The sequence below is a fragment of the Zootoca vivipara genome, chromosome 12 (assembly GCF_963506605.1).
Source record: "Zootoca vivipara chromosome 12, rZooViv1.1, whole genome shotgun sequence".
Lineage (NCBI taxonomy): Eukaryota > Metazoa > Chordata > Lepidosauria > Squamata > Lacertidae > Zootoca > Zootoca vivipara.
The window spans coordinates 15,468,532-15,494,513 of NC_083287.1; the positions used below are offsets into that span (position 1 = coordinate 15,468,532).

At 43.8% G+C, this 25,982-nt stretch overlaps 1 protein-coding gene across 2 annotated transcripts in view; it reads left to right on the forward strand.

The window, feature by feature from the left end:
- Positions 1-25,982, forward strand: part of GADL1 (glutamate decarboxylase like 1) — a 92,734-nt gene that overhangs the window by 42,171 nt on the left and 24,581 nt on the right. For both annotated transcript variants that reach the window (XM_035130372.2, XM_035130373.2), the window contains exons 12-14: positions 10,309-10,508; positions 16,685-16,736; positions 18,140-18,229. In XM_035130372.2, the coding sequence (XP_034986263.1) occupies positions 10,309-10,508; positions 16,685-16,736; positions 18,140-18,229 (342 nt within the window). The remainder of the gene's footprint in view (positions 1-10,308; positions 10,509-16,684; positions 16,737-18,139; positions 18,230-25,982) is intronic.

Consider the following 25,982-nt stretch of genomic DNA (forward strand, 5'->3'; position numbering starts at 1 on the left):
TTTCATGCACACAGTTCATAATGTACATGAATTGTTCATCAGCATCGTAAGGAGCGTTGAGAGCCCCTGTTTCGTTTACATCCTACCTCTGTGTCTGTATACCCATATACCAGTGGCTAGGCAGATGTGTCTTTGTCCATGGAGTTTTCTTGGCAGGGATACTGGAATGGCTAGCCAGTTCCTGCTCCAGGTGGATCACGTTTAGTCAAAACTCTCCACTATGACCTGTCCATCTTGGGTGGCCCTGCATGGCATAGCTCATAGCTTCTTCGAGTTATTCAAGCCCCTTCAAGAAGAAGATCAAACCTATCCATTCTGAAGGAAATCAGCCCTGAGTGCTCACTGGAAGGACAGATCCTGAAGCTGAGGCTCCAATACTTTGGCCACCTCATGAGAAGAGAAGACTCCCTGGAAAAGACCCTGATGTTGGGCAAGATGGAGGGCACAAGGAGAAGGGGACGACAGAGGACGAGATGGTTGGACAGTGTTCTCAAAGCTACCAACATGAGTCTGACCAACTGCAGGAGGCAGTGCAAGACAGGAGTGTCTGGCGTGCTCTGGTCCATGGGGTCATGAAGAGTTGGACATGACTAAACAACAACAACAGGCAGATGCATTGGTGGACATGCATTGGTGGACAGATACAAAAGAACAAAAAGCATTACATGGAAAAAGAAACCGTGGTTTTGTATCGAAGCACAATATGGCTCAAGCTTAACTGACAAGGGTGACAGAAATCGCATCAGGAAGTCTGCTCCACGACTTTGAAAGGTCGAGTTCCACCACTGGAGAATAACGTTTGCAAACCGAGAAACCTTTCCAATTCCCATGTTGCATAATTTGTATTCCAAGACACAGTTTCTCAAAGGACTGCTAATTTAGTTTTTTGCAGTGTTGAGGCCGGGGGGGTGGGATGCAGGGAGTGATGGCAGGTGGGCAGCAATAGCCATGGAATCAAAACAAGAAGGTATGTGGGGCCTTCATGCTGCATATCCATGGCCACTGTAAGGCTGGGTTCATACGTCTACCCCTGATTATTCATACTTCATCCAAGGATGCTTACAACCAAGACACTTGCGAAGGAAGGAAGGAAGGAACTTTAAGGTTTACAGTATTTTGAGAAGATGCCTGTTTCCATACTTGGAAGTGGTTGAAAGTACACACATGTTGAATTCCTGCAGTTTTGAGATAATTATCTAAGTCAGTGGTGTCCAAACTTTTTTCAAAGAGGGCCAGATTTGATGAAGTGAAGGGCCGTGAGGGCCGACCAAAGGGCCAACCAGAGTTATTGACCTATTTTTTAGAATTGAAGTTGTTGAGTTTTTTTTTAGGGTTTTATCTCAGGAAGTAAACTGCCACAGGGGCTGGATTAAACCAACTGCCAGCGGGCCGGATATTAGACCCCCAAAACAGACTTTGGACATGCCTGATCATGATGATATATTCGCTGATCTTTTCCTTCTTTTTGCCATTCAATCTGCAGGCCCTATTTCCTGAGTCAATGTTTAAATTTCTTCGTTTATTTCCTTTTGGGTTTAAGGCTAAGGGGTTAGGACTTCCCTGAGGCCACCGTGAGCTCATGGCTGAAGTGAGATTTGAGCCAAAAGACTTGGTGGCTCCAAGCTCATCTCCTCATACTGCAACCCACAAACGTAAGACCCATTGAATACACAAGGACTTAACTTCCAGGTGACATGTCCAGGATTCCATGGTTAATAACTCCACTGCACCCCTTCGTCTTCATGAGGAACATGAGTTGCTTCTTGCTGGCGAAGTGCAGCTCATTCTTCATTTCCATGCATAATTATTTGTCAGTTTGTTGGGGTGGGCTGCAATGTTTAGTCAGTTAATTGGTTAGGTGAATTGTTTGAAAACATTTTGATTGACTGAAGAAAGGGTCCTCAATTAACCCGATAGCAAATCTCGTAATACTACTATTTCTGTCTGTCTGTGTGTGTGTGTGTGTGTGTGTATGTATATATATAACCCTGTAGATGAAAAGGCCTACCTGTCAGCTCTAAAAAGTGTAGATAAAGAGAGGCATTGCTTCCCGGGTGTGAGAGAAGAGAGAAGTTCTTCTTCCAAGATGCTACCTGCTGTGATACATGCCACATCATCTGAAAATAGAGAATGTGTCTTGTTTTTTCTTTAGAACTATTTTTCAAATAATGCAAACTTAGATGCATCAAGGTCTAAAATCCTTGCTTAATCAGCAGAGATTTCTTCCCTCTTATGACAACCCTGGTTAAAATCACCTGATCAGGGAGGTTGTCACACAAATTGCTTAGAATTGTGGTGCTCGTGGAGTTCTGCAAGCCACCCATTTGTGAGATGTCATACTGCACATGGATATTAAGTTCCTACTGAAAACTTTCCTGTTCTGCCAGGCAATTAAGAGTACACCCCCACAATGGTCAGTTGGTGTTTGTTTTTAATTTCTTTCTGCTGTTAACTTTTTATTATTTTATCGACCGGTTTTTATGTTTTCATACTGCTGTAAATGGCTGTGATTTTTTTTCTGATACAGTGGTATATAAATATTACTATATTTCAATAGATAGATAGATAGATAGATAGATAGATAGATAGATAGATAGATAGATAGATAATACTCTCCTAGAGACTTCCATTGATCTATCTATCTTGTTCAATGCCAGGCTTCGGGGAATTCTATCCCTCCCCCGGTGGCAGCAAGAAGCATAGAAAAACAAAGAAGAGTTCTTACTTAATGAGTTTATTCAATCATCACTGCAAGAAACGAAGGACGGCAGTCTGTCTCCCGTTAATGGCGTTGCTCCAACTGAGCTCCTCCCCCCTCCCTTCCTAGCAACAGCACTTCCCCTTACGGTGGCAGCCAGGGGCTATTTGTCTCTGAGTCTTTTGCTCTTGCACTCTCAACAAATGGCGGGTTCTGGGAGAAGGGGGGATTCAGAAATACTCTCCAGTGATAATGTGTCAGCTGGCTGCTCTGCCTCAACTGGCGCTATCTCCCCCCTCCTTTCTCCCAACACTTCTGTTCACCTGTCTCTGAGCTATGGCTTTCCTCAAACCACTGCTGTAATTCAATGCTACCTTCCTCTTCTCTGGAAGCTTCAGGAGAAGGGGGGCGGCGATCTCCACCATTCCTCCTCCATCTCGTCCCCTTCAGTCCAGTCCCTGACATTCAAGCACATAGTTAAACTGATGGAATTTGCTTCCATGTGATGTAGTAATAGGTGGATAAAAAGGTAAAGGGACCCCTGACCATTAGGTCCAGTCGTGACCAACTCTGGGGTTGCGGCACTCATCTCGCATTATTGGCCGAGGGAGCCGGTGTACAGCTTCCAGGTCATGTGGCCAGCATGGCAAAGCCGCTTCTGGCGAACCAGAAGCGCTTACCTTCCCGCTTGGAGTGGTACCTATTTATCTACTTGCACTTTGACGTGCTTTCGAACTGCTAGTAGGTGGGCAGGAGCTGGGACCGGGCAACGGGAGCTCACCCCGTCGTGGGGATTCGAACCGCCGACCTTCTGATCGGCAAGCAGTGGTTTAACCCACAGTGCCACCCGCAGAGATAGGTGGATAGATGGATTTTAAAAAGGGCTAAGAAGACAAACCCGTGGAAGTTAAGGTTATCCATGGCTTCTGGTCACAATGGCTACATGCTGCCTCCAGGATGGGAAGGGTACCTCTGAACGCCACTTTCTGTGCAACAACTGTCGGAGAGGGATATTGCTATCATGTGCCGTGTTTGGGTCAACAAAGGCAACTGATCGGCCACTGTAGAATCGGGATGCTGGATTAGAAAAGGGGGTGGGCGGGCTCTTTTGTTAAATTGTGTATGGGTGTTTTGCATCTTTTAAACCTTCTCCCTCAGTGATGATAAATTTAGAACAAGACCGATTGACATCCATTCTTCTCTCTCCAGTGGCCTCCCTAAAGGATTGTTAAAACTTTACCTTTTAGGACTATAAATGGCTGCTCTCTTCCTGAAGTAGCTTTAATTGTCAGAAGCTGTCTGGCTAAAAATAATAATAATATTAAAAGCTATTTGTACTTTTAATATTGTGTGCTGTTTTAGTGCTTTATAGCTGCTCAGAGTTATTATTATTGTTGTGAATTGTTTTAGAAATGCTTAAGTGATTGTTTTAATTCACTCTGCTTCTTTGGTAAGGAAATGCTGGGTATACTGTAAATGTTTTAGTAGATGAATATTGAAAAGAGAGATACACAGAGACGAAGCCTCTACTCCAACCTGTCAGTACCCATAGATGGACGTAAGATGAGAAAATTGGCTCCTTTTCAATCCAGGACTTGCGTTCTGTACATGATGCTGAATAGCTTGTGTCTGGTATGCATATGTTTTAGGTTTTGCCTTGACATATTCCCCCCTCTGTTTTATTATAAGCTTGACAGAGTTATCTGCGCTATAGTGTAATGCAGATTAAAGGCTGTACATTCACTTACAGAAATACAGACACTTTCATTAGGCATAATGTCAGAGTCCTTGTAAACCCTTTCCAACAGCAGACAGGCAAGAAGAGGTTCAGAAAAGTGGCATCAAATGCTAAACTTATTTTCTGTCTGTTCACAGTGGACATCTTCTATATTCAATTTTAAAGTGGATTGTGTGCTCCGTTGTGAGATGATATTCGGCAATATCATTATGAATTGGTATGCGGTTCTATAGCCTTCACGCTCTGCTGGGAAATTGGGCAGGATATCTTTAACCTGAACACTGGCTTGCAGGCCAATTATATTTCCAAAAGCAACATTGGACAGAGCTGAATCAGAATTGAAATCGCCCCCATTACTGGCTTTAATTCTCTTTTCTAGCTCTTCTGTTTCTCCCCAGCACCTTCTGACTACAGTACATGCTTCCAGTGACTTCTTGCTCAGCACCTCTTGCCCAGTTATCAATCTGCATCCTTCTCCCACAACTTGCCATTCTGACCTGTGTGCTTCTAGTATTTCCATACTTCCATATGTGTGCAGGATTTCATAGTCAAAACATTGGGTGTTCCTTGGTGAATTCGTACCTGATTGATGTGGAGACTTTGCTTCCCCTCATCCTTTTACTCTCTCAAGCTCTTCTCTGTATCATTTCTCACTTTTTTCATGTGCCCAGTTTTGTGACTCCGCGGTCAGAACTTAGCAACTTGGGAAACATGGGGTGTCTACCAGTGGCTCCCTGAGTGATCTTCTTCTTTGGCAATCACTCATACCCAAATAAGATTGTCTTCCATAAACACGGTTTTAACAATGAGTCCGTAAGTGACTGTGGAGGCCAATTCTGGATTCACACATCCTTTCACATTGGGGACATTGGTTGCCGGGCAGGAGTTGATCACGGTGTAGATATTCCAAGCGTGCCTTCCTCTTAGCACGTTTCTCCCTTGCGTCCTGAGTTTGAGTGTCTTCAAAGCCCATGACACCTTTGGTAAAGGCTGTTCTCCAATTGGAGCACTCGCAGGCAAGTATTTTCCAATTGTTGGTGTTTATACTACATTTTTTAAGATTTGCCTTGAGAACAGTTTTTCACCCTCTCGCAAGACTAGAACTCATGGACGTGCAGTGAAGCTAAATGTTGGGAAACTCAGGGAGGTAAAAGGAGCTACTTCTTTACACAGTGCATAGTTAAACTACAGCATTCACTCCCACAAGAGGCAGTTATGGCCACCAACCTGGGTGGTTTTAAAAGAGGATTTGACATATTCTGTGAGGATACTGCTATCAATGGCTTCTAGCTATGATGACCGTGCTGTGTCCCCATGCCAGCTGCTGGAAAAAAGGTCAGCCATTGTGATAACAGGATCCAAGGGTCATTGTCCTGATCCAGCAGGCTCTTCTTATATACCCAGCTGCGAAGACCACGCTGGGAATATATTACATTCCTAAGACCTCGACAGGTAGTCTAGGGTACTGTCCAGATTCTGCTGAACTCCAATGCCTATCAACCCCAGCCAGTGACCTGGAAGATACTATGTTGGCTAGCCTTGATTAATCAAATTATCAACACAAAAATCAGATATTCAGAGCTGGTGTAGTTTAGTGGCTAAGATGTGAGATTTGAATCTGGCCCATAGTAAACATCTGTCAGAAGCTACCTGGAATTATTATTATTTATTGAATTTATATACCGCCCTATACCCGGAGGTCTCATCGATGTTTTTTTGTACATTTTCTGTTCACAAAAGTGATTCCTCTGCTGATATCTCAGTTGAGGTTCTCTTCTGAAAAGGTTTTCGTACCAGTCCACAACAGTTATTAGAATGTTACCGTGTTTCTCATATTTTAAGTCATCCCTACAAAATAAGCCATGGCAGGATTTTCCTGAGTTGAAGAAATATAAGACATACCCCAAAAATAAGCCGTAGTGGTGGGAGCGGGTCTGGATGGCGCCATGGAAGAGGAAGATGCCTGTCAGCGCCTAGAACCGGCTGCTGCTGCCCCTCCAAAATGTCCAGCAGCATGCACCGCGCCAAGCGCTGACCCGGCGGCGGGACTGGCAAGAGCCGCAGTGCGTGCTGCTCCAAGCCCCGACCCGGCGGCGGGACGCAGCAAGAGCCGCAGCGCGCACTGCTCTGAGCCCCGACCCGGTGGCGAGACCTGGCAAGAGCCTCAGCGCGCGCCGCGTGGAGCCCCGACCTGGTGGGACCCAGCAGCGTGCCCTGCTGAAGCGCCGACAACGCGTGCAGCAGCAGCCAGTTCCGGGCGCCGAGCCGCGACAGGAAGAGGAGGGACGCAGCGGGACGCAGCTACAATGACAAAAAACACCCGGCCGAGCCTTCATTGGCCGCCGCGGCTGCCACTCGCCGGTCCCTCCTCTTCCTGTCGCGCACGCTGCAGGTCCCGCCGGTCCCGCCGCTGGGTTGGCGCTTGGCGCTGGCACTGCTCCAAGCCCCAACCCGGCGGCGGGACGCAGCAAGAGCCGCAGCGCGCGCTGCTCCGAGCCGGGATCCAGCAAGAGCCTCAGCGCGCGCCGCGTGAAGCCCCGACCCGGTGGGACCCAGCAGCGTGCCCTGCTGAAGCACCGACAACGCGCCCAGCAGCGCAGCAGCAGCCAGTTCCGGGCGCCGGACAGGGGAGGTACCATACTGTAATTTTTTAAAAAAATAATAAGACACCCCCCGAAAATAAGCCATAGGCTTATTTTCTTGAGAAAAAAAGATTATAAGACATGACTTATAATATGAGAAACACGGTATCTGTAGATTCCTAAACCTAATGGTTGAGTTCAAGACGTAGTCTTAGAAATCCTAGGTTTATAAAATGTTATAATTTGAGGGTGGGGGTGGGAGGGCCTTTCTTTTTCTTCTTCTGGCCTCTCAGTTTCCAACAATCTGTGCAACCATGAGAGAAAATACCAAAGGTTAGACTGTCAGAATTCTAAGAAAACTTCTGAAACCAATAAAAAATGCATAGCAATTGAGACATCTCACCTTTTAATCTGAGTAGCTTATTTTTAGCCCTGTGTTTCTCATTCCTTCAGCTTGCTCTTTACATACCTATATTGGATGATTTTGCTGTCCTTGAAATTCATTTTCAGGACACACTCATTGTGGTTTACTATTCCAGTGCTCATCACTACTCATATGTTTTGCGTTAGGAGATGAGCAATAAAGAGGCAAAGACACCGATTGTGGGATAAATTAGAGCCACTTTCACACAATTGTAGAATTGTTGCAATAGACCCTGACGATCATCTAGTCCAGGCATCCCCAAACTTCAGCCCTCCAGGTGCTTTAGACTACAATTCCCATCTTCCCCAACCACTGGTTCTGTTAGCTAGGGATCATGGGAGTTGTAGGCCAAAACATCTGGAGGGCCATAGTTTGGGGGTGCCTGATCTAGTCCAACCCCTTGCAATGCAGCAATCTCAACTAATCATCCCTGACAGATAGTCATCCAACTTCTGCTTAGAAACCTTCAAGGAAGGAGAGTCCACCAGCTGCTGAGGAAGTCCGTACCACTGTCAAACACAGGCTTCCTCAAACTTGGCCCTCCAGATGTTTTTGGCCTACAACTCCCATGGCCCCTAGCTAGCAGGACCAGTGGTCAGGGATGATGGGAATTGTAGCCTCAAAACATCTGGAGGGACGAGTTTGAGGAAGCCTGGTCAAACAGATCTTACTGTCAGAAAGTTCTTTCTGATGTTTAGTCGGAATCTCCTTTCTTGTAACTTGAATCCATTGGTTTGGGTCCTACCCTCCGGTGCAGGAGAAATCAAGCTTGCTCCATCTTCCATGTGACAGCCCTTTATAACAGGCATCCCCAAACTTCGGCCCTCCAGATGTTTTGGACTACAATTCCCATCTTCCCCGACAACTGGTCCTGTTAGCTAGGTATCATAGGAGTTGTAGGCCAAAACATCTGGAGGGCCGCACTTTGGGAATGCCTGCTTTATAACTTCAGCACTTAAGAACTTATTAAACTTTCTGAACTGCATCAGGGGAATTAGACCATGTGTAGGAAAATCCCAAAAGCTTCTTACGCTCCTAAGCCATGGGCTAGCCCACCCTGCCGAGTGTCAAGCTGGCCTTAAACCCAACTCTTTCCACTCTGTGGAGGCAGATGTTCCCCATCCATGCCCTCTCCCAGCTCTCCCAGCTGGAGTGAGTGACCCAGGTTCCCCTCAAAAGTGGTTCATACCGTGTACCACAAGGTCACAAAGCCCTGCGTGTGAGTCTCTGGAATTGCTATTCGCCTGAAAGTGCCTGAGGATACTTAATATGTTTCCACCTCTTACCTTTCCCTCCCCACCACACAGACCTTCTGAAACCAATAAAAATTGCATAGAAAGTATCTGCTATCCAGAGGCTTTATATTGACTGTTTATTGAGACACCTCACCTTTACATTTCAGTTTCTTACGGTACTTTTAGTCCTGTGTTTCCCATTCCTCCTGCATTCTCTTTGCAGGTGGTGTTCCTGAAATTCATTTTCAAGGCACATTCATTGCAGTTTAAGATTCCGGTGCTCTTCACCACTCAGATGTTTTGCAATGGCATTTTCTATGGAATTAATTTGGGGAGTAAAAAGCCAATGAATCACTGAGTGAAATAATTCCATTTTAAAGCTGGAATCGTTGTGTAATAAAAATCGTCTCCCTGCCGCCTGGTTTTAAATGTGAAGCACTATAGAATTTTAGAGAGAGATCAGAGTTGATGCTCTACTTGAGTGTATCTTTATGGTGCGGAGTGAGAGAGTTATATGATAACATTTAGAGGCTGCACATGGTAATAAAGAAACATTTCACTGCCCAGCGGTGCAGGTGCTAATGTGGAAAACCTTTGAGCATGTGGCCGTGCATTTGTCTCTGAAGCCCATAAACCACTGAGGATTGTGAAAGAAACCTCATGTAGCCTAGAACAAGATTCAGCAGCAATTTACTTAACAGTGCAATCCTATACAGTCATAGCTTGGGTTATAGATGCTTCAGGTTGTGTCTTTTCGGGTTGCGCACTGCGCGAATCCGGATATACCCGAACGGGTTACTTCCAGGTTTTGGTGCATGTGTAGAAGTGCTTGATCACGCTTTGTGCATGCGCAGAAGTGCCGAATTGCGACCTGTGCATGCGCAAGTGCGGCGCTGCGGGTTGCAAACGCTGCGGGTTGCAAACGTTCGCAACCCGAGCGTCCACTGTATATGTCTACTCAGAAATAAGCCCTGCTGAGTTCAATGGGGCCTGCTCTCAAGTAAGTGAGGATAGGATTACAGTGGGGGGGGGGGGGACAAACATAAAATGATCCTGGCCTGAGATGTTGTGTGTCTGTGTTTTAAATACAGATTCCTGGAGCTCCTTGGCTATTGTTGAGTCAGTTTCTGGAAAGAGTTTACAGCAGTTATTCCCAGCTATAGGACAGATGCAGAATTGGATAGTGCAGTTCAAGCACAAGGTTTGTAGGGATTGAATGCGCCGAGTAATTATAGAATTGCGCCCATTGCCTTACGTTAAATTTAAATTACGGCAGGTCTGTTTTGTGAATAAAGTCAAGGTCCTACTAATTTATGGAGTGAAATTCAGTTCCTAATACAGATGGAGATAAGTTAGCCACCAACTACCCAAATTCATTTCCTTTAAACCTTCCTCCTTTTTCCAAAAGAGTTGGCATTGCTGAGCTCATCACTTTGATGGTATCTTGGTAACCATGGCTTCTATTTTGAAACTGTAGCTCCCACAGCAAAGCCAGAACTTAAAGGGTTCGTGCTCCACACAAAAAGGAAGCATCAGCTGCATTATTGCATTCCAGCATTTTTAATTACCTGTCGTGAATACTGTAAAGGGAAGACTCATGCTGCTTCATCTCATGTTGCCTCTTATAACAGGACTTGCTTAAGCGATGCTACTCTGCCAACGCGTCCTACCTGTTCCAGCAAGACAAGTTCTATGACGTCAGCTATGACACAGGTGACAAATCGATCCAGTGCAGCAGAAGAGCAGATGCGTTCAAGTTCTGGATGACCTGGAAGGCCCTGGGCACAACTGGCCTGGAGGAGAGAGTAAACAGAGCCCTTGCGTTAGCCAGGTACTGCCTTTCAATTCTGAAGGTTTTGACACCACGTGTATAAAACCATGTCAAGTTAAGGAAAAGATTAGTTGTTGTGATAAGATCCATCTGTTAAGCTTAACATGTATTTTTACTAAGTGCCGTAATGAAAGCTTGCCGTACGTCCGGAAAATTCTGGACATGTACAGAAATTGGATACCTAAAATGGTGTCTGGGGGGAATCTTTTTCCAGGTTTTTTCCGTGGAGTGCACGGTGAGGGCTCAAGCCCCCCATGGCACCACTGCTGTTGGCATTGGCTGCTGCCTCCCTCACTTGGCACTGCGCAGCCCCTCCGTCGGGGAACCACTTTAGCATGTGGCGGCAGCACAGTGTCCTGAGTACGGCGGCCTCTTGCAGCGCCAGCACCTAGCATGCCTTTCCCAGGGCCCTGGACCCACTGTTTACATCTCCGAGCCTGCCTGCCCGCCTAGCCAACAAGGTGTGAGCACTCCTGCCTGACGGTTCCCACCGCCTCCTGCAGGTAAATGGGAGGCAGCGTGGGCTTGTGTGTGTGTGTGTGTGTGTGATTCCAGAAACGAAGCGAGAGCATTGCTTTCACTCTCCTTGAGCTCTGTGATCCAGGGAGGCTGGGCGGCCTCTAGCCCTAGCAGAATAGGCTCTCCCCCACCCCCCCCTCTCAGCCTGAGGCGACTCTATGGTTGCAGGAGGCTTCGCAGGGTCCTTGCAGGCAGCGGCGGGAAAGGAGAGCGGATTTGAAGGGGAGCCGCAGAGAGAGCAGGGCAGCAATGGCCAGAGGGCAGCAATACCCATCCAGGGTGGGTATTGGGCTTTGGGGGAACGAGTTATGGCAGCAGTTATGGCAGCAGCATTATTACACAGAAAGGGTAAATGGTGAGGGTGGGGCGGGCAGTGGGTGCTGCCATGCTGCCTCGCCTCCTCTGCCTTCTTGCAGGCGTCAGTTGTGGATTTTTTGGGCGTTTTCCTTAAAAAAGGTCAACCATTTTGGTGTTTTCCTTTTTGAAATATGGCAAGCCTACCTAATGTGAAGGGACCCAGGTGGCGCTGTGGGTTAAACCACAGAGTCTAGGGCTTGCTGATCAGAAGGTCGGCAGTTCGAATCCCTGCAACAGGGTGAGCTCCTGTTGTTCGGTCCCAGCTCCTGCCCACCTAGCAGTTCGAAAGCACATCAAAGTGCAAGTAGATAAATAGGGACCGCTCCGGCAGGAAGGTAAACGGCATTTCCGTGCGCTGCTCTGGTTCGCCAGAAGCAGCTTTGTCATGCTGGCCACATGACCTGGAAGCTGTCTGTGGACAATCGCCGGCTCCCTCGGCCTATAGAGCGAGATGAGCGCCGCAACTCCAGAGTCGGACACGACTGGACCTGATGGTCAGGGGCCCCTTTACCTTTACCTAATGTGAAAGTATAGCTGGGAAAATGAGAGGTCCTGAAGCAAATTGACACATGTTCAGTTATTATAATATTAGTCTTATAAACCATGATTCATATGTAACCTCTTGAAAGTTTCAGAGGGCGCACTATGCCTAGATTTTTTTAGTACTTCATTGTGTGGGGGCTACAGGGTGGTGAGTGTCAGAGTTGTGTTTAGAAGTCTGGATTTGTACCATCACCTCCATCACACTAAACTAGTCCTGGGTGTGTGTGTGTCAAGTTGTGGTTCGCCTCAGGTGCCAAAATGTATTTCCCCGGGACATTCACAGAATTACAGAAGCAATCCTGTGGTTTCTGATTTCACCTGGGAATACCCTGGTTTCCTTCCTCCAGGATTACAGCTGCAGAAAAGACTCAGCTAGAATGTTACCATGAACTCTTCTGTCAGAGATGAAGTTCTATAGAGGCAAATACTCTGAAAAACAAAGCCGTTGTGGTTTTGCTGGATAGATGTCCTTGAAGCCTGCTGAACAAACCATTTGAGGCACATCCTATTATCCTGTGTATATTCAGAGTCTGTTGGTTGATTCCCCCTACCAGCAAAAGAATTGCTCATCAGGGTCACTCTCCCCAAGTTCACTTTGCTAAGAATATACAGATTAATGATCCTGTTGAGATCAATACTTCCCTTTGATGGTTAGCATTTAGCCAGTGGTGTATCTAAGCGAATGTGGCATTGTTTTCCAAAGAAGAAGATTGCCTTCATCTGATAATGACCCAGCAGCGATATTCAGCATAGGAGCTAGCTCTGGAGCATTAGGCACCAAGTCTTTACAGCTGAAACATCAGTTTCTCTGGGCAATAAGCCAGGTTGGTTAGCTACATGACCAACTGTACTGCATGTTTCCGGATATGTTACAGTAAGCTTCACTCTGATGCTGCAGAGATAATATTTCAAGGTCCCTGAATATAGACTTGTCTTCATTCTGGAGCTAGCCTACTGACCTTATATTTTGAGGTCAATAATTTTTTTTCCATTGCCAGACTGAACTGCAAAGGTTTTTTTAATTTAAAAAAAAAACACGTGCTGCAGTGTGGTTTGTGTCTTGCACCATCAATGCACCTTCACCATTTATTAGCATTTTTCCTGCTTTCTGGGCAGTATGGGGCTCCATAGCTTCTTTTTAGATGGAAGACCCGAGACTTGTGTTGAGCCATTTTCCTTACAAGACCTTAGCATTTAAGATAAGTGCAACAGAGGGCTCAGCCGATCCCTAAGGAGACTTTTTGTGAGCTTTGTAGCAGTGCTGCAGAAACCTTCTTGTTAATTTGAGCTTAGAGCAATATGTTCCAAAGCTATGTTTGCCTCGCTGCTTGTGGCACTCCTTGGTTGTGTGCTTGCCCTGCCTTCTTCTTCTTTTTTGGTCTGCACAATGTGAATAATAGCAACCTTCTGTGCAGTGTGTTTTGAGAAGGAATGAAAAAGAACATTCCAGGCAATTGGAGGTTGTAATGATACTAATGCAATGATAAGCATGAGTTGAAATTATCGTTTTTGTTACAGTGCATTCATTTAGACAGTGTTGGTGCTAGTGGCAACAGTTCCCCATGGCAATCTTGGTTGCATGGATATGCGTTGAAGAAGAAGAAGTCACATGCGCAAGTCTTGTTAACAATAAACATCTTGTCAACTCCCCATGCTCTGACATCAACACTCTGTAGAGTGTTCCTTTCATTGACTCCCTGGGCAGTCTTGATAAAAATCTCCTTACTGCCGTATATATGGATGATTCTGAAAGTGCAGAACAATTCTAAACTAGTTTGCATTTCATTTTACATATTTTCTTCAGACTTCATCCTTTGCTTCTTGTGCTTGAGGGTATGCTGTGAAAGCCAGGCCACCAAAGGACAGTAAAGGGAAAGGCTATTGTGGAAGTCCGCTCACCTGGTTCTGTGCAGCCTTTGATCAAGCTCAGGGGAAATGATTTCTGTATGTTTACTGTGGAAAATGGCTGTGCTCATTGCTGATAGGTTGGGACGTGTGATCTCATAAACCCACCTCCCTGCAGGGAAGGCAGGCTGTCTGTTTCTTTAAATATTTGAAGCTCTACGCGTACATCTTGCTCTGCTTTCCTTTGGACCACATCAGGGAGGCTGAGAGGGAGGGTCTTGTCATCTGGGCAACCCAGGACCTCCATGCATATCACACAAGCTTGCACACCGTGGAACATCACTTCAGTGCTGCTAACGCAGCAGTTTGACTTCACCCCCCGAAGGCCAGAGATGCCAACAAAAGCAATAACACGTACATTATTCCACTGAATATTTCTTCTGTCCTCCACAAATTGAAAGTAGTTCAAAATTCACATTTAGTCAAATAACGTACATGCAGTAGTTAAAAAACCAACAACAACCAGACTCCCTGCTTGCAGCATGGAGAAAGGGCAAGGCAAATGACGGGATGAGCAACTGAATCACTGCTAAGTATTTCTGCCATTCATTTTGATGGCAGGAAGAAGTCCCCCAGGGGAAACTGCAGTGGCTCCTTTTTCATACTGTGTTTCTGCACAGCCTTAGTGCAGAACTAAGTCACTAGTCAGAGAACAGGAATAATATAATGAATATATATATATATATATATATATATATATATATATATATATAATATCATACTGCAAAAATACAATAGAACAGAAATGGGACGTGTGCTAGTCCCCTCCCCATAAAAAAACAACAATGGTTATAGAGTTTATTGGACTCCAGTTTTGCATGGACTTAATGTTGACTCTGCCTCCTGCTTGCTTCCCCTCTGATTATTCATCAAATTTATCGTGACCAACCAATTATGATTTTTTAAAAATTATATTTCATAAGCCCCCCATCTTTCTATGGCAAACGTAGGCCCCATTGTGGGTTGCTGCTGGCACAGCAAAAGGTGGTTAAGTGGTGTGGTAAGAGAAAGGGAATTGGGGAAGGTGAAAAGAAGGGTAGCATAAGTTTGGAGAGAGGAATCAAGGCGGTATTGCCTAGCGCAGGAGGGAGATACAGAACTGGGCAGTGGGACGGAATACCCAGCCAGGCTATTCTTGGTCCTACAGGCAGTAAATCTACTTAGGTGTTAAGAGTTACATCAAAGAAGCGGGGGCGGAAGGGGGGAGGCTGAGTCAGAGGCCCTATATAGACATACTGTAGTGTCTGTTAGGCTTGTTACTAAGCAATATTCCTACTATTAAGCCTTAGCTAGCTAGAATACCAACACAACCGTTCAGGAACAGTTGGCTGATACGATTAATTCTTGTTAGAAGAGATTGTTCTTCCCCCACCATGCATCTCCCTGGAAATGCTCTGAATGTAGCCATCATAGGAATTTCGGTTTTTGCTTTGTTATTCTCGTTCTTTGGCTAATGTGGGGCTGTATTTTGATTTAAACAAAAAACAAAATACTGTTTCTGCCATGATGTGAAGAACAGACCACATACTGGGGCCATCCATTTTTAACATACTTTGCTTCTTGGGTTACACGAAACAATAAATTATGATAAAATAGTTATCTACGGTATCTATCTATATATCCCTATATAATAGGGTGGCACCATGTTGTAGTTCTCTTTTAGCTCTTCTCCTCAGGTTGATATCCGTTGGGGTATGTGCAGGTAATAGGTAGCAGTTTGGGATGAGCAATTTTGGGTGGGGTGAGACACAAAGCAGCAGAAAATGGAATATAGGTCTTGTGAATAAATAGGCATAGCTGCCAAGTCTCCTGTATTCCCCGGGAAACCCCCGTTTCCCCAGCTGTTCCCAGCTGGAAAAACGGATTTTTTTGTTTTTCCCCGGTTTACTTACCAGCTGGGGGAGGCTCCTTCTGCATGTCTGGAGTCTCTGGACATGCAGAGAAACGTTTTCTGGCACGGCGGCCATTTTGGAACTGGGCGGAGCATGTTCAGAAGCGACTTTTGATGCTGCTTTGCCCAGTTCCAAAATGGCTGCAGCGTGGTGGCCATTTTGGAACTGGGGAGAGCAGCATCAAAAGTCGCTTCTGCGCATGCTCCGCCCAGTTCCAAAATGGTGGCAGCACTACTTCCGGTCTGCTACTTCCGGTCCGGTCCCTTATTTTCCTAGCAGGAACTTGGCAGGTATGTAAATAGGTTGTTTTAATATATTAAACGTTAACCAAATGAACATCTTGTTAATAATAAAAGGGAAATTGTCAGGTGCTTGTCCATCACTGGAGCGCCTTTGCAGTCATTTGTTGCAACACTGAATGCCAGGAGCATTTTTACTTCTAGTAGAAGAATGTGATAGAATACTCCCTGCATCCTTTCCCTTCTTTCTCCTTAAATAAAATACACCTCCTCATGACTGTAGACTTTGGGTACCTAGGAAATTAATATTAAGTTATTCTGCAGAAATGTTCAGTCACCATTGCATCATTTTGAGTTCCATCGCGAAGGATCAATAAGCAGGGCCCACCGATAATTCCATTTGCAAACCCCACCAAGCATACAGTAGTCATTTCAGGCAAATAAATTCTCTGTAATTCCTGGACCAGTTTTGTGTTGGTATGGTGAGTAGAATTGGAGAATTATTTCCGTGTCTTTCAGCCCAAAGCAAATGTATATTCTTTAGATATGAGTGTATACATTGAGCAAGGCATGGTAAATTTTGTAGCTAAGGATCAGGCTTAGCAATTTACACCAACCACATATTTAACAATGCATCTCATATTCATAAATGTAGGCAGTTGACAGGATCTTAAAACTCAAAAGTTAGTGTATTCATGTATATCTTTATGTTTAATTGCAGATACCTAGTGGATGAAATTAAGAAGAGAGAAGGATTCCAACTGCTGTTGGAGGTTTGTGCCAAGTGCTATACAAATATTGTGTATATACAACTGGTGGTGCAAAGCTAGTTGATGCAGGCAGTATTTGTTGTTGTTGTTGTTATTTATTGAATTTATATTTCATATCATCAGCCTGATTGCTTCCGAGAGAGCACACCTTTAGAATGTAAGCTCTACAGCTAACTGAGCTGCTGTCCGAGAACTAAGCAAACAAAATAAAACTTTAACAACATAGACTGACAGTGTGAATTCTTCTTGAATGAATAGGCCCAGATTGCTTGCTCCATACGGAACAAGCTTTACTTAGTATGGCAGGAAGTCTGAGTCCAAATGACCCAACGGCTTCTCTGTGCCCAGCAAAATAGGTTATAGGGCTCTCCCTTTTTCTCCCTGAAAACTAAATTCAGTATTCAGCAAGAGCACGTCTATGCATAGCATACCTGGGCCCAGTTCATGCTAGAGGAAAAGCTTTAACTTCATCTCATTTCATAGCAGCAGGTGGCATTCTTGCTGATCTCTTCCTGCTGACAACTGTATTCTCCTTGATGATTAAACCGTATTTAATACATTCTTTGAAGGAAGGCAGAAAATGATATTATGAAAAGAACCAGTGCCCTTTCATGAAAGAATTTAGCACAGCTGGGAGTTTCTACTCACTTGGGAGGAAGATTAGAACTGTAATTGAGGTAGTGTTCACACAGGGGGGAAATGACAATGCGCTGTAGATACTTCCCTCCCTCGCCCATTATGGTCTCTCTCTCCCCCCCCCTCCGCCCCCGCCAACTTTTATTAATCGGAAGTGTTCAGAAAAAAACTATGTGCAGGAGGAAATGTGCTGCAGCTCCCATTGTTCCTTTACAAAATATTTTCAGCAAAAATGTTGATAGAGGACTCAGCTAGACTGGTGAAGAAAAAGCGATTTATATGCGTTGTATGTGCAATATAACGTTGTGCCACCAGATGGCAACACGGAGTCCCCTTTTTCTCTACCTGTTTTCCCTGTTTAAATCTACAACGCTTTAAACTGAAAGGCTTCTTTGATGTGTCTCGTTCCAGCCAGAGAGGGGAATTTCATTCTTAATTCTTGTGTGGGTGGGTTTTTTGGTTTTTTTTAGTACATACACGTATACACACATATTACTTGAAAGAATGGAATCCCACGCTGCAATTACGGGTGAATGAAAGACCTGGAATAAGTAAAAGGTCAACCTTTGTGTTGCTATAAAGAAATATTAAATGAGGTTGGCAGTTAATTACATTTAATGAGATTGGCAGGGCAGGCCCGTTATTAAGGTCATGGATGAGGTGGGATTTACCCTCTTCCTATATTGACTCTCGTAGATGTACAAAATGAGTAGATTTGCCAACTTTCTTCCTATGCAACTTGAAAACTTCAAACTGTTTCTCTCCTTTAGCCGGAGTATGCAAATATTTGCTTCTGGTACATTCCACCTAGTCTGAGAAACATGGAAAAAGGCCAGGAGTTCTGGGAGAAGCTCAATCATGTGAGTACCATATTTTGTTCCTAGGATTTCTGACTTGGATATTGCGCTTTAAACAGTTGTGTGCAGCGCTAGTTTTCTAGAGAAAGAGGTGCCAGAACTCTCCATGAACGCCTCCCTTGTTCTCTTATAATGGCAATGGCGCCCACCTGAGAGGGGCCGGAACTGAAAAAAGCGCCAGTTGTGTGGCAAACAGAAATTCAGCAGGTGGTGCTTTCCCCAGTATGCAGTGTGTTGATAACAACTTTATCTGTTGGATTTCTGCTTGTCCTCTAGCTCTTAAAGGCACAGGAGCCCTATCAGGAGGGAAGAAGTTGGCAATCACAGTTCTGTACACTGGGTTGAGGATTCATGTTCCTGATACGCATTGGAATAAAAGTGAAACCTGCTTTTGCCACGGGCTCACAAGCCTGGTTCACCTTCAGAGTGTTATTTTGAACCTAGATAGGTACCTGCAGGATTCTAAAGTTTGCAGCGATCTCAGTTTAGACAAGGCTAATTAATATAATAGATGCAGACATTATACAAGCCTTCCGCTTGCTATCAAAGCTGCTAACAGATGGCAGACCTGAGCGAAGATGAACAACTGTGCCTGCATCCATTGTCTAGACAGAGCATTCATTACCTGTTTTAGACATTTAACATTGTCCTTGGAACTTGCTCTGCATTATCCATGGATAATACAAGAGGGTTGCGGGGGAAGCTTAAGTCTGAAATCCCAACTGTAAGTAAGCCCCATTAAATTCAATAGGACTTGACTTATTAGTAAGCATGGCTAGGTGGTACGGCCTGTAAATGGAATTAGAAATCAGAATGGGGTAGAATTCATAGCAAAGGTGTTTGTTTGTTTTCGTAACCTTTATTAATGATGGGAAATGCCTGAGCTTGAGGAAAGGGGGGAGGGACATTTAGCAACTGGTTCTTTTGATAAAAGGTGTTGAACATCAAGTTAATTGAAGAAGAAAAATCTGCAATAAGCAGGATACGGAATAGCTTGTACTGCTTACTGTGCCTCGTTTCAGCCACCCCTCCTCCTGCTATCTTTAATATTTGCTGTATAATCACTTGGAATATAAAGCCAAAGTGGCTATAAGCCAAATATAAAGCCAAATGTAGCTGCAATTCAACAGCAGAGCACATGTGTAGTTCATTCTGGTCCTATATTACTGGATATTAGATTCTGCTGTGGCTGGATTAATCTCTCATTATCCCTGACCGTTGGTCAGGCTGGCTAGCACAGGTGGGAGTGGATATCACAACTTCATCTTGAAGGACTAGAGATGTAAAAGGAATCCATTGAGAATGGATTAGTAAGTGAGTTTCCTTCAGGCTGCCTGTTCAACCCCTGTTGCAGCATAGAAGGCTTTTGAATGTAGGTATGTACAATTAAGGTTACCTTTTATCATGAACACATTATGCGTAAATTGATACATAAATGGCTTTGCAGTATACATTATTTACATATTAATTGATGTATACAGACGCTTCTCCGCTTTTCTTGTTTCTGAAGTGTTGTTTACAGGCAGCCTTTATACACTAATACTCCAATCCTAGCCATTTCTACTCAGAAGCAAATCCTATTGAATTCAGTAAGACATGCACCTAGGTAAATGGGATTAGGACTTCAGATTTAATCTATTTACCTGTTGTAAAGTTTTCTTAAAATGATGGAATGCATTGCTTTTCATTGTTCTTTTCACATGGAAAGAAGTGGTCCCTGTTGCTGTTTGTGGATTTTATCTGTACTCCTCAATTCATGTCTTAGCTTCTTTGTCCAAGTGGGGAGAACCAACTGGATTTGACTGCCTGTTTTTTTTTTTTTTTGGCCACCCTGAGGCCAAAATGGATGAGCCTATTCCCTGTCTCCCTCTTGACATCATACAGAGCAAATCTGTACAATTTGGAGCTTCACATTTAACTTAAACTGGCTGTCTCAGGTTGATTTAAAAGGCACCAATAATTTTATGAGTGTCTAATCCCAGTAGATGGTCCGGTTCCCTTAAAAGATGTTAAGTGCTTAAAGCACTGATTCATACACTTGGGCTCAGCGTGTCTTTTATATATGTTGGTTTACCTTATGAAATAAATATGGTGACTATGATAAAGCCTAGATGTAATCAGTATTTGTCCTTAAGAGCTTATGTCACTTGCAATTAGCTGTGAGCAATTAGATGACTGCGATCATGAATCCCTTTGCTAGACAGGGTGCGTTGAATAAGCATGATTATGCAGGTGTAAGAAACAAGGAAAGCATTTCTGTCTGTGCAAAATTATAACCTGGCAGATGGAAACCCAATGTTTTAAACGGCTAGCAGTTTGCAGATATGACAATAATTTTCGCTAACCTTATGATGAAAACTACTGTTGCATTGAAACTTCTGTAGCTTTGTAGATAGTGGGATAAACCTTGAGCTGCTTTTGCTAGTACTGTACATGCCCCCTGGTGGAATTTTAGCTTCTTCTCACTTACAAGAATTACGCAATTAAACCCAACAGGAAGGGTAGTTTGTGACCTATAAAGATGGTGTTTTGCTCTGTGTCATGCATTTGTGGGTCTGGGGCTGAAATTCAAACATTACTTTCCTTCATCTGTGAAATGTTATCAGTTTGAAATATGTTCTTTCATACACTTTACGAAGACAAATCCTGCACAATAGCGATGGATTGTAGAAGTGACTCAGCCCCTTATAAATTGCAATTAGTGTGTGTGACCTGTTCCTGTCTTTGGCCTGAAGACCAGTGTTTTGTGAAATATACTGTGTTTTGAGTTATTTCAGTACAGTGGAACTTTGTGTTACGTACCGCCCTCCTTATGAATGCTTCGGCTTACGAGCTCCGCTAACCCGGAAGTAGATGCTCCCGGTTGCGAACTTTGCCCCGGGATGTGAGTGGAAGTTGCGGCAGCAGTAGGAGGCACCATTAGTGAAAGCGTGCTTCATGTTAAGAACAGTTTGGGGTTACAAACAGACCACCAGAGCGAATTAAGTTCGTAACTGGAGGTACCACTGTACAGATCTAGGTACATGCCATGAGAGTTCATTCCTATATTGCTCTACCTGTATATGATAAAAGATGTTTTCAAGTGTTCTGTCGTACTTTTACCAAGGAACAGGTTGGGATTCTGCTGACGGAGACCAGCTTGGTTATCAACGAGTAGGGGGCAGTTTTTGTCTCCTCCCCAATAATGTCCCTAAGGAGACTTCTCTACTTTGCCCCATCAGAAAGAAAAGAAAAGCATTCACTGACGTTCTAGAAAATAAAATGCTTTCCTGTGCGTTTGGGACACTTTTGTGTGAGGATGGTAAATTTGGCTTCCATCATCCACCCACACAAGGAGTCCCTTGTATGCTGACTACAGAAACACCCAGGGGCAGGGATATATAATATAATTATTATTGAAATCAAGTCGTGGCTAGTAAGGAAGACCCAGGAGCACACTCAAAGTGTATTCCTGATTATTCCTTTGCAGAACCCCCCCCCCAAAAAAAATGCTTTGTGGGCAAAAGTTACCATTTCCTGCCGGTTGACAGGAAAAGGCACAAAATTTAAAAGCCTACAAATGTACACGCCTGTTTCTTCCTTTGCAGCAGCTGCATTTTCTTGTACCTGGTACAGTATATGTATTTGACATCAGGCATAGGAAAGATGGCTGTCACTCATCAAAAATGGCTCCCTAAACAGAGCCCCCCCATCAGCCCCAGCCACCATGGCCAATTGTCAGCAAAGACACAAGTTGTAGTCCAGAACATCTGGGGGGGAACCAGGCTGGAGAAGACCAAGTTAGAAGGGAAGGGGAAGGTTGTGTGTTTGCGGGGGGAAGCTGCTGTTATTTGCTCAGTCTGTCGGAGCAGCATTACCATTAACATGTAAAATTAAGCGTTCATTGTTAAGAGCCAGTTCATTATTGTTACTTAAGAGCATCTTGCATTCCGACCTTAATTCTTGTTACAGTGGTACCTTGGTTCTCAAACTTAATCTGTTCCAGAAGTCCATTCCAAAACCAAAGCATTCAAAAACCAAGGCACAACTTCTGATTGGTGCAGGTGCACTGGAAACAATAGCCGACAGCCGCATCGGATGTTCGGCTTCTGAAAAACATTTGAAAACCGGAACACACACTTCCAGGTTTTCGGATTTGGAGAACCAAGGCGTTTGAGAACCAAGGTACCACTGTAATGAATTCCAGCCATTTCCTAACCATAAGCACTATGTGTTATGACATAGAAATGAGCATTCTTAGTAATCATTGATATTTCTTCTTTAAGCCTAAGGAAAATATTTTTACACCACCAACTGCAGTGGCAGATTTACAGTCCTAAGGACCCTGTGCTCATCTAAATAGACATGACTATGTCCAAACCTTTGACAGAGCTAAGAATTAGTTAATAACATTGGTTGTCTTTTTTCCACTAGTACAATATATTAAATAGCTTTGGGGGGGAGGTTCTAATTAATGACCCACTCCTATAGAGAGGTAAAAAGAAAACACTTATCTGAAAATTTATATAAAGGAACAAAATGAATGAAAATCAAAGATTTGGGTCAAATATTCCTGTGCATCCCTAAAATATTTACATCTTATCTTTGACATTTGCACAAAATCAGTGATTAGCTTGTCATAATTTAAATCATGCAGTAGAAAACTTTTGATTGCTAAGTTTGTTGAACTTGTTAAATGCTCGAGATGCAGTAGAAAGTAAGTAATTTTTTTAGCCTTTCACCAGTTGTGTTTGATGTGGGTAATGTTAAAAAACATATAAATTGTCCCTACATTTGGAAATTTGGCACTCAAACCACCAATAACGAGCTTGTAAAGTGCCATGGGAGATATAAAGCCTATACCAGGGGTCGGCAACGTGCAGCCCATGGGCGGGTTGCGGCCCACGAAGACCGTTTTACTGGCCCACGAGCTGCTCCCGAACTGAGCCGCCCACTCTGCGAGTCCCCTGCGTGCTGCGGGGACTTGCTGAGCAGCACCGGAAACCGTGTCTGCGCATGTCAAGACGTCGGAAATCGCTTCTACACAGGCACGATTTTCAGCATCTGGGCATGCGCAGAAGCAATCTTCGGCACCGTGGACATGCACAGATGCAATTTCCAGCATCGTGCTGTGCCAGTCTGGCCCACGGACGATCTCCGTGGGAGTGATCTGGCCCATGGCCGGTAAACCTTGCCAACCCCTGGCCTATATGGTTGATAAAATGCAAGAAGTGTCACAATTCATCTTTAAAAACAACAGAATCAATGTCCTCTGAGTACATATTCAGTAATTTTTGGATGCTGTCATCTTTCTTTGCCTTTTCAGTGTTCTTTACCAAAAGCACCTGGAATAAATCCAAAGCTGATTTTGTAGGATCTTTTTCCCCACCCACCCCCAGTTCTACAACGAAGTCATCACAAACTTTTGTTTAACTTTTCAATCTGTTTTGTTCTCCTCAGCACCATCAGAATGTTTTCTTTTTCCTTAAACATTTCTCACTTGAGACTTCATTGGGATTGACTATATATTCTGTTAGAGAAAATGGTTCCTTTTCAAGGGACGGATTTCTTACTTCAGTGATGAAAGCGTTAAGAGCAATCCACAATTCTGCAACCATCAATACATGACCATCTCTCAACTGCAGTGATTTGTTGACAGAGTTCATTCTTTGCAGCAAACTGTTTCACAAAAATATGAGGACAGTATTTTCACCCTCCTTAAACCTTTCATGCTAAGGATTTTGCTTCAACCTTCTGCAAGAGACTTCTCATTCTCTGCTGTAGCAATATCAAGGAAGGAATTCTTAAATCCTTAATCATAATGTTTATTCTAAGCCAAAATGGCGCGTCTCTTGCAGGTCACCTTGTATCCAATGCTAGTCCTATTCAAAGTTGACCCTCTGAATTTAATGACTATGACTAATTTAGGTCCATCCATTTCAATGGGTCTGCTGTGAATAGGACTAGCATTGGCTACAACAACCCTTCATTGCCAGTCAGCCATATATGTATGAAGCATGGAATCACTGCTGTACTTTTACCAAAATGCCAGGGAAAATAAAACCAGAGGCAAGTGGCTTTTGCACCAACAGATAGCAATCACTGTAATCCAGTCGGTGTGTTTCAGAATTCTTCCACTTCATCAGAGCCTAAAGCAGTTGCAGCTCAGGTTTTACAAAAATTAAAAAAGAAATTGCAAGGCGCATAGTATCCATTGCTGGCAAAAAAGCAATATAGTGGTACCTTGGTTCTCAAACGTCTCAGTACTCAAACAACTTGGAACCCAAACACTGCAACCCCGGAAGTAAGTGTTCTGGTTTGCGAACATTTTTCAACGTGCTCCGTTTTGAGGGTTACACTAAGGTCTGTCTGTTTTTGCAATTTATTTTGCATTTTTGTTTTTGCGGCTCTTTGTTTTTGTGGCTGTGTGGAACCCAGTTCAGCTACTGATTGATTGTGTGACTGCAGTACATTGTTTATTGCTTACATTTTATGGATCAATGGCCTTGTTAGATAGTAAAATTCGTGTTAAATTTGCTATTTTAGGGAGTTGTTCTTAAAAGTCTGGAACAGAGTAATCTGTTTTGCATTACTTTCTATGGGAAGGTGTGCCTTGGTTTTGGGAACGCTTTGGTTTTCGAACGGACTTCTGGAACAGATTAAGTTTGAGAACCAAGGTATCACTGTTTATATCCCAGCATGTCTCTGAAGGAAGAAAGCCTTTCTCAGTTCCCCACCCCCTTTCTTCCTTTTACTTTCCTCATCACATAATTATCTTCTTAATTCCATCAGCTTTAAATGAGGATGAACTGAACTGTTACAGGAAATATGCCAAAAACCTTTTATTTTTATTTTTATCCAAATTACCCCATCTTTTAACACACACACACACACACACACACACACACACACACACACACACACGTGTCATTTATCAAACCAGTCTTAACCAGCAGTGAAAGAATAGGCCACCAGGGGGCACCAGTACAACAGAAATGTATTTAAACTTCTAATTAGTGAGCAGGGCTGTGTTGTTAATCTCTTCTTGGTGCAATCATGCGAATCTTAATCTAAAAGAAAAGTCTGCTCCAGTTTTTAATATATATTTTAAAACATCAGCATATTTCCCCTCTGATGCATTTATAGGATGATCTGGGTTTTGGGGGGAGCTAAGCTACTACCAGAGAATAATTTACAGCTTGTTATATGATACTTTATGTACTGGGTTATATATTTTTGGAGCATTCTGAGTCTTTAATTCATATCTTTTAGAGAGAGAGAGAGAGGGAGAGACTGTGTTCAGTTAGATTTGCTAACTAGTAAGGGTGCTTAGGAGTAAAGTAATAGGACACAAATCCCTATGTAAGAATACGTTTTTTAATGGATGGCTTTGGTAAAATAGGAAAGGTCTACTACTTATTGAAGCTGAGAAAAGTGCCTACAAATATTGGTTGTTAGCAGGTATAAATTCAGTAGGTGTATCATAAACTTCTCATTTTGCATGAAAGATTGCCCAGGACATTAGTAAATTTGATCTGACTATATTTGAGTACAAGTACAAGTATAGCATTTACAAGATGGGGGCCAGCAGGATGAAGTTGTTAAAAGAGGATCAGAAGACATCAGTTAGGGCCTAATTTCACCAAATGTGTGAGAACAAATTAGGTAAAGGTAAAGGGACCCCTGACTATTAGGTCCAATCATGGATGACTCTGGGGTTGCGGTGCTCACCTCGCTTTACTGGCCAAGGGAGCCGGCATACAGCTTCCGGGTCATG